This window comes from Falco rusticolus, chromosome 7 (assembly GCF_015220075.1).
Source record: "Falco rusticolus isolate bFalRus1 chromosome 7, bFalRus1.pri, whole genome shotgun sequence".
NCBI lineage: Eukaryota > Metazoa > Chordata > Aves > Falconiformes > Falconidae > Falco > Falco rusticolus.
Genome location: NC_051193.1, coordinates 4,617,173 through 4,631,533, shown reverse-complemented (window position 1 = coordinate 4,631,533; position 14,361 = coordinate 4,617,173). Strand labels below are relative to the sequence as shown.

General features: G+C 52.4%; 1 protein-coding gene across 2 annotated transcripts in view; it reads right to left on the bottom strand.

The window, feature by feature from the left end:
- The window catches only part of ITGA11 (integrin subunit alpha 11), a 53,419-nt gene that overhangs the window by 5,514 nt on the left and 33,544 nt on the right, over nucleotides 1-14,361 (bottom strand). For both annotated transcript variants that reach the window (XM_037394303.1, XM_037394302.1), the window contains exons 14-29: nucleotides 14,128-14,331; nucleotides 13,535-13,665; nucleotides 12,675-12,841; nucleotides 11,243-11,385; nucleotides 9,973-10,083; nucleotides 9,654-9,739; nucleotides 8,107-8,314; nucleotides 6,299-6,397; nucleotides 4,805-4,881; nucleotides 4,006-4,095; nucleotides 2,647-2,737; nucleotides 2,395-2,508; nucleotides 1,491-1,577; nucleotides 1,155-1,265; nucleotides 638-733; nucleotides 141-254 (exon numbers count right to left, since the gene is read on the bottom strand). In XM_037394303.1, coding sequence (XP_037250200.1) covers nucleotides 141-254; nucleotides 638-733; nucleotides 1,155-1,265; nucleotides 1,491-1,577; nucleotides 2,395-2,508; nucleotides 2,647-2,737; nucleotides 4,006-4,095; nucleotides 4,805-4,881; nucleotides 6,299-6,397; nucleotides 8,107-8,314; nucleotides 9,654-9,739; nucleotides 9,973-10,083; nucleotides 11,243-11,385; nucleotides 12,675-12,841; nucleotides 13,535-13,665; nucleotides 14,128-14,331 — 1,929 coding nt within the window. The remainder of the gene's footprint in view (nucleotides 1-140; nucleotides 255-637; nucleotides 734-1,154; nucleotides 1,266-1,490; nucleotides 1,578-2,394; nucleotides 2,509-2,646; nucleotides 2,738-4,005; nucleotides 4,096-4,804; nucleotides 4,882-6,298; nucleotides 6,398-8,106; nucleotides 8,315-9,653; nucleotides 9,740-9,972; nucleotides 10,084-11,242; nucleotides 11,386-12,674; nucleotides 12,842-13,534; nucleotides 13,666-14,127; nucleotides 14,332-14,361) is intronic.

Below are 14,361 nucleotides of genomic sequence, written 5' to 3'. Positions count from 1 at the left end.
GCAGAAAGAGGTTGGAGGAGCTTTTTGCGATGCTGAGGGGCTAGTGGGGCTGTGGATGCCGAACTGTGGGGCCAGGGGGTCCCTCCACACATGGGGGTCTCCACCAAGCCCCCAACACGTGCAGCTTAAGGGCCGCTCACCTTCCAGAGTGCGAGGACGAGCAGGGCCAGGAGCAGGAGACCTCCTAAGGTGCTTCCCAGGATGATCCAGATGGGGATCTGCGACTCCTCCGGCTTGGAGATTTCAAATGTTATCTGCAAGGAAAGAACATCAAAATACGCTGCTGCTGCTGGATGTGAGAGCTGGGCAGGCAGGAATGGAGAGGCTGGGGGCAGGATGGCATGATGGTGGGGATGCTGAGCATCCCCTCCTTTGGGAGGATGCTGGAGCTGCTGGGAGATGATGCCCCCCACCACCACCACGCACAAGTGCTTTGGCTCAGGTTTATCCCTGCTGAATCCAGTGCTGCCGGGACCGGAGCTGCTTGGCTCTGGCCACAGCTGCACCAAGGTGCTCCGGGCTCTGCAGAGCTGGGTGCCTGCTGTGGGTCGCTCCAGCCCTTCTGCTGGCCGCAGGGTTTTCCAGCATCCTCAAAGCTGCCCAGGTCCTTGTGGGACAGTCATGCCTGGAGGCTCACCTGACGACTGGGGTCCTCCTCACGGAAGATGAAGGGGCTCCCGAAGCGTCGCTGGAGAGCAGCGTTCATGGTGAGCTTCAGTGACTTGAACTTCAGCTGCATGAAGAGATGCTGGACGTGAGCATCAGACATGAAAGAAGACCCTGCACCCTGGCTGGGTGCCCCCACCCTGGGTTTACTCCCTCCCGCTTCAGATTTGCATTTGTGGCGCAGACGCTGCAGCTGTGGGGGAGGACAATGCAGAACAAGTCAGGAGTGTGGCTAAATTGCAGCAAAAAGGACTGCTTGGGATTAAATTCCTCACGATGCGGTGCTGTGTGGGATGTTGGGTGCACACACCAATAAAATAAGTTGGCTTTGAAAACAAAAATCACCCCACAGCTGTCCGGGCTTCCTGGGAGGAAAGGCAATTGCAGGAGAGGAAAAACAAAACAAAACATAACACATTTTTGTGGCGTGAGGGCTCCTTTGGGGAATTTTGCTTCAAAAGCTGCATGTCTACTTTGGAAGGACTTACTGCTTTCAGAGACTTCATCCACAGATTGCCACGCAAGTGCAAGTTCATCTCCTCGTTGGGGGCTAATTTCACATTGCAGTCGATGGAAATGATGTCGGAGTTGCTGTGGTTCTGCAAGGGGAGAAGTTTGTGGTGTGGGACCATCGCTGCTGAAAAGGGGATAAAAACCCTCTGGGCTTCTCCTCCGGCACACACCGAGGGGAGCGAGAGCCACATCCCATCAGAGGGGCCATGCCCCAGCCTTCCCCCGTGGCCACGGGGCATCCCCGTCCCGAGGGCTTTCTCCCTGGTCTGGCGGCTGCCTGGGGCCAGGATCAGGCCCACGGAGGTGCGTACCAGGAGGGTGGTGCGGGAGAGGTCCTCCGCAGTGGGCGTCCTCTGGTAGTCAGTGGTGTTTCCCCAGATGTTGCAGGTCGTGTTCTCCTGTGGGAAAGGTCGATGGGCTCTGAGCATGGGGACAGGAACCACGGCGGCCACGTCCCCCCATCCTGCCCTGTCCACAGCACTCATCCTGGTGGAAGCAGGGGGACCCTGGCACCCCCCCAGGCTTTGGTGAGTCTAGGGACTGAGCTGGGGTTACTGTGGGATGCTGCTGCTACCGCTGCATCGCAGGGCTGGAGGAGGTCCCAGCCCAGAAGGAGCCCAGCATCCTACTTTAATTAATTGTGCCTCTTCCTAGCAAAAATCAGCCTGGCAGAGAGCCTGGTGCAGGGTGCCAGCCATGTGCTGGGGTGTCACAGGTGACACGGGGACTTTGTCAGAGCTGTAATACAAAACGCTTCCACTGAAGCCAAAACCATCCATAAACACACCACCTCCGGGCTCTTTCCATCGCCAGCACGTGCGTCCTGCCCAGCTGCAGGGGCAGCGGGGGGCTCGGGATGCCCTGGGGTCTGCTGCCAGCCCTCTCACCACTTTTATGGTTGCTTAAACCTGCAGTTCACCCCAGGCACAGCTAATGCTTTCAAGATCCTTGAGAGTTCATGGTGCACTGGAGAGAGGTCTAGCTGGGAGAAGTATTTGGACCAAACCCTTTGGCTGCTACCATTTTCCGTGTTTCCAGTCAAGCAAATGCAAAAGGGAGAAGCCTGGGGATAAGCCAAGGCTGTCCGTGCAGGTGTGAGCAGGGGGGGTGGGGGGGTGCAGAAGGATGGGGTGACCTGCCCTGGGGTGTCTCCAGCCCCATCCCTAGTGCAGAAGGGACCCATATGTGCTTAATTGGGATGAAACCCCCTCCTACCTGGTCCACCACGAATTCAGTCAGGAGCAGGAGGCGGTTGCCTGTCCGAGTGGCCACGGGGATGGTGAGCTTGATGGTCACCCCCTCCACAGGGAAGAAGCCCAGGTTCTGCAGCTGTGGGGGCAGAGGACAGGGATGTGCTGGGGGTGCTGGCATCCTATGGGATGGGGATGAGCAGGGTGACCATGGCACATCCCACCTCAAAGGTGGCACTTGGGGCATCCCTCAGCAGGTTTGAAACCCCCTCCTTACCTTGAAGGTGCAATGAAAAGGGGGGCCAATGCTGTCGTATCTCTCCAGGGAGCTGTTCGACCTGATTTCATAGTAGTCCAAGCTCGACGCTCTGTCATGACAAGAGGACGACAAGTCACGATTTGGTTTCAGAGCAAACAGAGCATGAAGCAGCCTGTGCCCAGCTGCCCCAGCTGGGCAGCCCCAGCCCCTCCACAGGCAGAATTCCCCAAGGAGAGGACTCTTGTGGGCTGTCTGTCCCTGTTTTGGGTGGAAACCATTGCCTGCCTCCACCTTGTGCAAAAAGAAGGTGGGGGATTTTCCTGCTGTTCTGCTTCTGCAGTATTTTCCCTTTCTTTGTAGAATTTTTCTTGCCTTTTTAATATAACAGAGACATCCAAGACCCTGGCTGGAGGTTTGAGTGTCCTGTGTAAATCAGAGGAGGTAAATCATATCTCTGTTTCGCAGCTGGAGAGGAGGGGAAGGAGCCAGGAGCTTCGGTGGGTGCCCATGGGAGCCCGTGCGATGGGATGCGTTCTTGCTGGTCCCATGACACAGGGCACATGGCCCAAACCCCCCAAAACTCTTTGAAATAATTTCCCCCTTTTTTCCCCCCAAGGTGCCCAAATTTGAATTTTTTTTTAAAATTACTTTTTCTCCAAGTTCTCCCTTCTCCCTTAAGGGTGATTCTAGTATTTGTTAAATTCAGAATCCCCTTGCTCCCCGTAAATTGTGAGCTTTAAAGTGGTTTTATCTTCAGTGCCCCACTGCCTCTAGTGTAAAAAAATAAATAAAATGACGGAAGGTCTCAAAAATCTGCTAAGAATTACAGCCAGCGTTGCTGGGGAATGTGCTTCTGGGATTCGCGTTTTTTCTTATAGTCAGCTTAATAAATTGTCACCTGCACCTTAGCTCCCTGCTCTCCTTGGACCGAGGATGCTCTCGGCTTTTGTTACTGTTGCTGCCCAAACCCTTCCACACACATCCCTCAGTGAGCTTCTGGTGAGAGGATTTTTAGTGGGATGGCTGCCGGCCCAGGCACTGGCTACTAACACATTATGAGCATTTTTACCTACAGTAAGTACTTTTTCCCCTTAAAAAAAAATAATTGCCCTCACACCTATTTAATAACACTTGTGCATTTAAAGATTATGAAAGCACAACACCTCATTGCTCCTTGCTGTTGATTTTTATAAGGACCCACTGAGCCATATGCCCCTGATTTTATGGCTCCTTCAGTCCCTTTTCTAAACAAATTCCCCAAATTTAAGGCCAGTTTGCACTGGGCTCTGTTTGAATGCAGCTCCCATGGGGCTGGCAGTGCTTTACCCTGCAAGCTGTGTCTCTGCCATGAGCTGCATCCCCTTCCAAAACACGCACCTGGTGAAGAGCAGGTCAGCTTCATACTTCAGCTGAAAATTCAGGTGGGCAAAGTTGTCCTCCTTGGTGCTCTCCTTCTCCTCGCTGTCACTGAAATAGCAGTGGGGCAAGCGGGGGATGAGGCAGGAGCTGGCTCCCCTCTGGGTTTTATTGAGGGGGGGTGTTGTAGGAAGCAGGTGGGGAAGGGCTGAACTTTTGCTTTTGGCCCAAGTGTAAAGAGAAGCAATTTTATTCTGTAACTTTTCTTAGCCCGAGGCCGTAAAAGTAGATAATTTGGAGAGGTTTCATGCCCAGCAGCCTTAAAGCAGTGCAGTAGCCCCAGCAGAGCGAATCGTTGTCTGCCCTGATAGTTGATGGAAATAATAATAATAAAAAAAGCCTAATGAGAGTTCACTTGGCTGTCAGGAAATTTTACCTGAGCAGGGCAAGTGAGCGAGGAGAATTTTGCAAAGCTGTTAGGAGATATTTTTGCGGGGGGTATTTGCAGCTGTGAAGGTGGGTGAGAAAGCAGCAGTGGCTGGAGACCCTCCCTGCTCAGCGCAGAGCCTGCCGGAGACTGCACAGCCTCCAATATACAGAAAAATGATGGATTTAAATGTACAGATAATTAAGACTAGCTTGGTCTGTGACTACAGGGCCACACACTCTGTAATAACCCATGGCAATCAGGTTTCCCTGTGGTTGTTCCCCGAGCAAAGCCTCCAGCATCACCTCTGGCTATGGAAGAAGGAAAGCAGCGCAAGCAGGCAGCATCCCGCTGACCTGACAAACACATGCAAGGGAGAAAGCAACCAGTAACCTGTTGGCGATCAAGTAGATCTCCATGCTTGGAAGGAAAATTGACTTGCTGAATTCAAAATCCAGGCGAAAAGCTACCTGCGGTGGTTGGAAACAGGTTGGAGAAAATGTTAGGGGGAAAAAAACCCACCCAACCCCAAGTGCCAGCCAGGAGCCAGTGTGGGGGCTGTGCAGGTGAGAGCACCCCCCTTATCCCGCTGGGAGATGCTGCCGGGCTTTGGGCAGAGCCTCGGCTTTCCAGGGAGAGAAGAGGCCGCACTGGGGATTTGCAGGATTTGCTCTCCCTCAGGGGGATTTGCAGGATTTGCTCTCCCTCAGCCCTGCACGCTGCATTTTTTTTGCTCCGAGATTGGAGAAGCCAGCAGCCCCCCTTTGGAAGAGAACCCCCCCAGGGGACCTGCAGCGAGAGGCCACCCGCTCCCCTCTGCAGCACGGGGTCGGCTGGCAGGGGAAGGCAGCCGGAGAGAGGCCAACAACAATAAAATGTGATAAATGTCACATCTGCAGGAGCTGTGGCAATGACCTCAAACTGTCTGGGACTGCACAGCTGAGTATAATATTAAAACTCCTGCTGCTCTTGGGCCAAATTTCCATTTCCAGCTTGTCTTTGTTTTGGCAGGACCTGGACTACCTGATGCCACGCAGATGCATTCTCAGCCCCTGTAGGTCATGGGGAGTCGGGCTGCTGCGCTCTTTGTACAGCCACAGGCATCCGAGAGGGCTTTTTTTGGGAGCTTTAAAGCCTAGCGAGGTGCTTGGAGCTCATCCATCATTATCAAGCTTCTGACAAGGAAAGGCTTCAGACAGATACAGGGGTTGGAAAGATTTTATCTTTAGATGCCACTTGTACCAGCCCCTTTTCCCACATGGGTGCAGGACAGGCAGGTGGGATCTCACACGGAGCCCCAGTGACCGCAGAGAGCAGCATCTCCTCGCTTTGTCTTCCCCACCTTAATGCTGTGTGTAACATTTGCAAAGGGTTTGATGGCACATAAAAAATGATGCTCGCTGGACCTGGGCTTACCCCAAGTGCTGTGAACTGCAGTTCAGAGAATGCTGCCAACTCAAGGGGGCTTGGGCAGGCTCAGAGGAGGATCTGGAGGGACCCTGGGTGTTCACAGCAAGGAAAACCTCTCAGATAGGGAAATGCACCTCATCCTCTGAGGAAGGAGCTTGAGGGAGTTCCTATCAGTGGTTTGAAGCCAACAGTAAATTGCTCCAAAGGACTGGAATCAAATTCTTTGACTCGGAGGAGCTGGGTTTGATTTTGGTGCTCTCCTAGCATCAAGGCAGCATCCTACCCATCCTGACTCCCCTAACACACGTTTCAAACAACAGCAGTGGACAGAGAAAGGGAAGAAATGTTTATCTTTAAAAATCCCTTCCAACCCACCCAGCCTGGAGACCGATGGATGCAGCCCCCTGGCCATGCTGCGGGCAGAGGGCTCCTGCCCCGTGGGTGAAGCCTCACTTGGGCAGGAGGGAACCGCTTTACCTTGGCCTTGGCTCGGAAGAACGGGTAGCTCACGTTGCACACTCTCTTGTTGGGGTGCTTGTCTTCAGTCATGCAGTCGATGTTGATGTCCGTGTCATCCTAAAGTGGGACGTGAAGTATCCATGACACTGGGCACGAGCCCTGTGACCCGGCTCTTTGTGAAAGCAGCAAACACACCCGTGGGGCTCAAAACAGGCTTTAACTCTTGGAAAAAACCACCAACCCACCCCTCTTGCTGCAGGCTGGGAATCCTTCCCACGCAGCTGAATTTCTAGGGTCATTCCCGAAAAGGGGCATTTCTAGCAAGCATCTTCCAGCTTTCTGATTTAAATCCTCTTTAGAATTCTAACTAAAGCAGTGAATGAATGAACCTGACTACTCTTGGCACTATAATTGGGAAGAAGAATATTTTCCTGTGATGAGGAGTCACAGGGAAACATCAAGAGATAACATGAGCTATTATTCTGCACAGCCACCAGCTAAGCAGCACTATTAATCTCCTTGTCTCAACAAATACGTTCCTGCTGCTTGAAGACTTTCCAGCTCACCAGCCAGGCTGGGGAAGCTCCTGCCCATCACAGGAGTGATGTCCAAGCACAGGCTGGGGTGGGATGGGACACAAACCCTGCTCCGCCTCCTCCACTGCCAAGCTGTAGCAACCCTACAAGAGGTTGTAGCCTGGTTGTATGCAGGCTATGTATGTATCCATCCCCACCGTGAGACGATGAGCTATTCTGATTTTTGGCCCTGTGTTAGACCCCACAAATGTCTCGGTTCAAGCTGCTGCCGTCAGACAAATCCTACCCAGGAGCTGAGACATCTCAGCACCAGTGGCAAGCAAAAATGCCCTGACAGCCATCAGCAACAGCCCGGAGCTTTCTCCCACTCATCTGCTCAGATTATGGACTTTCTGGGGCCACGGTTGCTTTTTATTTGGGTCTCTGTAAAGCCTCTGACACAAACATCCATCCCCTCCGGCTGGCAATTTGCTTATTTATAAGAAGCAACAGCTAGGACCCCCTCAGCAGTGATGCTTCTATAACCAGCTACAAAAATTTCCTGCAGCCATTGCTGCGTGGTGCGTTCTTGCTACCTAGCACCTTAGGGTTTTACCCCTTCACTTAATTTGGCGTAATCTCTCAGAAAACACATTTTTTAAAATTTTGTGGGCAACATGCCCCACAATTTTCCCTTGGCATGGCTTATAGAAAAACAAATGCAGGACATGGGATCTGCGGGCGGGTATGAAGTCAGTGGGGGGGTGAGGGAGGGCTCAGCAGCATCAGCATATTTCCCAAACCTCACTGGGAAAAGGGAGAAGCCATACTGAGACTGAGCGAGTGGTAGGGGGGAAATATTGGGGAGGGTGGGAGTGGAAGGGGCACGACAGCCTCATCCAGGGGACAGCTGTAGGAAGTAGCATCACCTGGCTGGATGCTGAGCTGCGGCAGTGTTCCCGTTATCAGCCCTGACTTCCAGGAGTTGTATCTCAGCTGCAAAAATTCATCCCTGACGGAAACTTGGCAATGTGAAACAAGTATTTTTAAACTATTGGAGTAGAAAAATAAAGAGGGAAACAATTTCATCTGCATTTGACCTTCTTAGAGGCTCTTAAAATTCAAACATTTTTATACTTCCAAAATAAAGAGCTGAAAGGGCTGTAAAGTGCTTAGAAACTGAGCCCATAAACATGTCTGATTTATGAGGGATGGAGACATTTTTGGGCTCTGGTTTAGGACACAGCTTTCTCATCCAGCCAGGATTAGCAGTGCCTTTGGGAAGCCCTGGATCTGCCCCGGCAGCCTCACCTTGGGGATCAAGCTGGCGAACTGGAGGTTTCTGGAGAAGGAGATGTTGAGGACCGTGCTGTAAGCGTTCTCGCCTCGGTTCTCCAGCACCGCCTCCACGGCCACCCTCCTCCTGCTGCTCTCAATGACAAAGACGGAGGCGTCGAAGGAGAGGGTGAAGGCGGAGCAGTCGGGCACTGCCCTCCGCAGACCCCGCCGGCAGTAGTCCCTGCAAAGAGGAGGGAGCGGTGCAGGCAAGCGCCGCCTGCAGCACTGCACCAAGACCCAGCCCAGGAGTTTTACGTGCACGGTGCACAGGGTAGTGCATGGAAATCCCTGCTCGCCCTCCGTTGCGCTGCGCTGCTATGGAAAGAGGAGTCACAAATTCCTCCTGTGAGCCATCATTTTGCTTGTGAGCTAATGGTACCAAGCTTGCTCAAACCCAGTTAGGAGCTTTTACTACAGCTGGGATGTAAGGAAAAGCCAGATCCCATACTGTTAGCAAAGGTTTTAGTTTCAGCCTGGGTAAGATCTCACTGCCGGCAAGTTTACCAGCAGACTCTGCAATGGCAGCAGCATCTGCTTTTGCAGACTTGATGGGTGTTCATTTGTTTTCTTTATGAAAAATAAGAAAGGAAAGGAAAATGTAGGATGGTGCCACATCCAGAACCACCTTCTGCCTCTAACGGCAGGGCAACCAGGGTGCCAGTTGAAAGGAATAGCCCTATTCCAACAAATCACCTCAAAAGTGGCAGAAAAATGGCACATTTCTCAGCAGAAATCACCTCTGTATCAGCTGCTCTTTCAGGGCACAATCCAGTTCCCACCAATGCTGTTGGGAAAGCTCCACAGGCTTCAGGAGGAACAAAATTAGAGGTCTGACGCCCCGGTAGACCACAGCATCTGCCCATGGGTATGTGTAGGACTCTAGCCCATAAGATCCATACATAATCCCTACCCTACAGCTCACTTCCAGCTCCCGCAACGCAGCCCTGGGGGTCCCAGACCCGATCTTGGTCGAGCCCCGGGTCACAGCCTCAAGACCAAGAGCTTTACAGGAGACAGAGAAATAAATGCTGAATTATGGGATACAAGTAATCCCCAGGTAGCAGCACGGGCCATCAGCTTGGTCCAGGGCCCACTGCTGTTGATGGAGGTTCAGGCTCCCGTGCTCCTGGATAACCTTTAAAAGCTCTTTAGGCAATGAGATGTAGCATACAATTATTTCTGCTGTGTGAGTCAAGCCTGTAGTCGCCAAGTGGGCAATGCCAGCCTTGCATTTATTCCCCCACCCTCCTGTTATTTACTGATTTGTCTCCCTGGACATCATCGCTATGGCATGAAATATTAGTTGTTTTGTGGATTCCCTGAAAAACACTGGTGTGTTCCAGGCAGGGAGCAGGCAGAGGCTCAGAGACCCACTGTGAGCAGGGGGGCTGAGGAGCACCTCTTGGTGGTGTTGGATGAAGGACCATGCCAAAATCTATGGAGCATGGGTTGGGGCTGGGTTTCAAACCCTCCCTAGTTCGTGATAGTGGTTGGGAGGACGCTCTGAGTGACCTACTCACATGGCACTGGGCACATCGCTTTTGGCATCCAGGACAAGATCAGGGACACAGTGCTCATCCTCATTGCACCCATTCCAGAAAGGGACCTGAGGGAGACAACAAGAGCCACCTGGTGATGATTTGTGCCCCAGGTTGTACTCCAAGGAGAAGGGACACAGGTGGTGATCCCAGGCTGCAGCAAGTGCCAAACACATTGTGATCATGGGAGGGATCAGTGTTTACAGCCCCGAGATAAAGCAGCAAATGATACATCCAGAGATTAATCTGCTGACCAAGTGCCTGATAAAAGGCACCCTGGGATGTTGGTGCTGCTACCTACCGAGACCTTGAGTGAGGTGGGCCAGCCATCATCCAGCATGGGGCCGTTCTCCGGGTGCTCCAGCTCATAGTCGATGGAGAACGTCACTGGTTTAATGTAGTCAGCTGTGTCCTGCGGCAGACAGAAAGCATCGTTGAGAAGGACAAGGCTCCTGCTTTGGAGAGGCACCATCAGAGAGCAAGGTAAGGCAGTTACAGGCACGTGTGATTATTGAATATATGAAATAAATTATTGAATATGTGAAATAAAAGCTTTGCAATCTGGGACATTGTGTGTAATCGCCCTGTCTCACCAGCTAACCCTCACTTAGGGACAGGGACAACCCAAGCTCATCGGTGCTGCTCAACACCTGTCCACAGGTACATGTCTGCTGATGCTAGAACTGTTTCATCCTGGAGATGCTGGCTCTGAAAGGTGGATGCTCCAGGGAGGGCTGTCCCCAGTAGGGACAGAGCTGTCCTGCAACCCTTACCCAGGGCTTGAACGGCTGGTGATGAACCTGCACCTTTCCTGCAGCTCCGTGGGCTCTTGCCGTGCGCTGCCCCAGCTGCACAGGGTGCAGTCAGATGCTCTGAAGTGAGATGCTTCTTGGGCTAAATCACAAGCTCTGTCTCTAGCTCCAGACTGGAATTTCCCAGAAGTTCACGGCGGTTCAGGCTGGGGCTTGGGGCTGGGCCAGTCTGGCAGCTTGGCCCTCCCTGGCCTCAGCAATATTCTCATCATTCACTGGGAATGTTTGATTTTGGCCAGGTTCGTGCATCAGCTGTTCCCTGCAAGTGATGCAGAGAGTTTCACCGGCTCCTGCACCCAAGGAGAGGGACCCTGATGATTAGAGGGGTGCAGAGGGTGAGAGCACTGGGGACTGGCATGGAAGCATTTGGTTCCAAATGGAAAAAAAAGAGTTTTTACCAATTTTGGAGCAGGAGGACCAGCCTGACTCAGGAGTGCACGCCCTTCCCGAGGGCATGGTTAGCGGCTCGTGGAAAGGAACACAGCGCAAGCTGGGGCTGCAGTGAAATCAGCACTTGGGGACCCAGCAGCTGCCGTGTGCCAGCAGCTCCATCCCTGACCACATCAAACCCAGCGTGAAGAAATGCAGGCGGGGGGGTGAGGCCCGTTTCCAGACCTGTGAAGCCACCGAGGCTCCTCCGACCGCATCCCGGTGCATCGTTGTTTTGCACAAGGTGGAGACCATCTTCGCTTGGGCAGCTGGCTGACCCCCGGGGCTGGCAGAGGAGGAGACCCCAGCCTTCTCCTCCTGCACACTCACCAAGACGTGGAACTGGAGCCTGTCGCAGTGCTCCTGCCTGGAAAGCAGCACCAGCCCCTTCTGTGTGTGCCGCTCTCCGCTCTCGTCCAGGTGAGCCCGCGGCGTGTACCTGCGCTCGTCGATGGTGGCATTGTACCGCAGCGCTGGAAGGAGAGGGGTGCCATCACACCGGGTCAAAGAACAGGCTTTTGTGCACTCAAACCCCTATGGCCCTGCGAGGAGCAGCGCGGCAGGGAGCATGCTAAGGGAAAATTGGGAAAATCAGGTTCTAGTTAGCATTGCCTGTTTCTAACAGACATTTCTGTTGAGCAAAGAATCTACTCTCCAGGTCAAACAGGGAACTTTAAAATTGCACTATTACAAGACACCACATAAAACCTGAGAGGGATATATAACTATTCGCCCCATATATTCACATGCTGGTCTGTACCAATTCTGGAGGCATCGTACCCTGGAGCACCCACCTCTCCTACGGGCTTTACTGGAGATTGTTTGCTTCCTGCAGCACTGTCAAAAAAACCCCAAAGGTCCCCAGCCTAGCCCCAAACAGGGTGGGATTTACACCCCCTACACCAGTGTGATGCAAAACATGCATAAGCCAAGAGCAAACATCAGACCCCCTCATACAGCATCCATGAGGTGGCTCTTCTGGGTAGAAATAAGTGTAAAATTAAATAAATATAGGAAGCCGCACTCAGTTTTTATCCTGCAAGCTCCACAAAGACAGCAGTTAAGAGGAAGACACTGGATTCAATAGTACAAACCCCAAATTCTTGCTCTAGGGGATGGGAGCTTTTCCTTTGGCTTTGCTCAGGACCCAGTTTTCCTTTGACAGTGTTTGCTGCCGGGTTGCAGAGGGCTGAGCCTCTGTTGTTTCCCCCCACTCCAGCTGAGTCACGGGCATCTGCCCAGTAGACTTGAGGTCACAGCAACATGCAAGGGTTTAATAGCAGAGCTGGCCAGTAACTTCACAGAGATTCCCTGGGATGTTAGGGAAACATATGGTTGGCAGATGTGTCCTGCTGCTGCAGCGGGGAGGATGGACAAGCTCTGCGGGATGTGGTCCGAGCACATCCTCTCCTGTCCTGCTGGCTGGCGAGGTAGTGGTGACATCCTTGTCACACGTGCCGTGGCAAGGCAAGCTGTGGGAGGGCCCAGACCCAGGGTGTAGGTGAGAGAAGGGGTTAAAGATGGGTAAGGTTGTATCCTTGGGATGTTTCCTGGCACCGTTTAACCGTCCCTGCTCTATCAGCCATGACAGGGACAAATTTGTGGGTAAAAAGGGATGTGGCAGATGACAATGTGCACTCCTCCAGACATGCCACGCTCCTGGATGGTTTTCCTTGGCAGAAGCTGGGTGCTCCCTCGGGGCTGGAGACCTAAACAACGCACGAATTGGGCTTTTTGTCACGCGAGCAGCCATGTCACTTACCGACGCTGGCTGTCTGGAAGTGAGCTGAGAGGAAGACGGCAGTGAAGCAGATGAAGGCTGACATGCAGGTGGCATCCTTCCCGTTCCGCTTGCAGTCCTTGGTGAAGATGTTGATTTTGGAGGGCTCGAAGCGGATGCTGGCATTGATCTGGACCACGCTGCGGGACCTGCGGGGCAAGCAAGGGTCAAGAGATGTGCTGCGGTGCAGGATGCCCACACACATCTGCAGCATCCTGCAAAAGTCTTCCACACCTCCAGATCCGCCCTTTCCACATCTTTTTCACACTTTTTCTCAACATCAAGAAGGTGCTGAGGAAAACCAAAGGCCACCACAACATGCTGCTCTACTCTCATCTCATCTATGTAGCATTTGAAAATCAAATCTCTTGCACTTATTTGCCTCCTGCTTATGCCAGTGAAGTAGCTCAGCACCAAGAGCAAGATTTGGCCCTTTGCATGTGTGTAGCACTTTCCAAGGCAGACCCCAGGGTGGCCTACCTCTGCTGGGTGCAGCTACCCTCCATTCTAACAGCTTCAAGGGACTTTCCAAACATTAATCGATATTTGAAAATACCAAACTGTTCTTGTTAAATAAGACCAAAGGGAGCCTGGGCAAATCACCACAAATCACTTAGCTGGTTTGAAACTCCTGGGGAATTTATGATGAAATTAAACACAAAACCAACTCTGACATCCTTCTAGGGCCCAACAGCACTGAAATCCCACTGCCTTGCCGGACAGAGGGTTGTCGTTGTGGAAAGATGGTTCAGGTTGTGGGGAGATCAGTTTTCCCTCGAAAAATGTCAGCATGTTGCAATGAGGTTCAGGCAGAGGAGAGTGCCAAGTGAGATACAGCTAACCACAACAGCACGGCGTTCCCCAGGGAGCCGACGGCCAAGTCTATGAGCCCGTCTTCGTTCAGGTCCAGTTGTCCGTGGATGCTGCATCCGAAATACATCAAGCCTGGTGCAAGGTCCGCAGCTGCTATCCGCTAGAAAGGAAAGAAGAAAAATCCAAGCTGGTTTCCATCAGGAGCATCCCTGCCTGCAGAGGAGGGGTTTGCCATGCTGAGCTCCAGCACGCTACTGGAGATGCCCCTTTCCAAGCGATTGCACCAAACAATTTTCCAGGGAATGAGAGCAGTTTCTCTTCAGAGCCACCACCCAGACATTTCTGCTGAGTTTACTCCACATATCTACTATTTCTCACAAGTGAGAGAAATATTTTATCTATAAGCAATCCATTGCACTGAACGCAAAGCATTGCCCCTAATTTCAAGGATGTTTTCTGTACCTTATGTTTGCTTTGTCTTGGACCCCTCACAATAGAAAACATCTGGCAATAATAATTAACAATGCAATGGTGTGTGTGAATTTATTGTGCTCTATCAGTCCTTAAAATGAGCACACACGTTATTTATTCTGATGAAGGATGAGGACAACCAGAGCCATACCTGCTTGTACTTCTTCACGACAGTCTCTTTGAAGCCGAGGAAGATGTATATCGCTCCTTGGTGCTCATCCTCCAAAGGTGCCCCAACAACGAGGTCATTGTAGGAGTCCTGGTTGAGGTCAGGCACGGCGGCGATGCAGGAGCCAAAGCGGGAGTTCTGGTAGCTCTGCAGATCGACGAGGGCACCGCTGGAAACAAAGCGGTTCTGCCAGCCCAGCCAAAGAGAGAAGGCAAA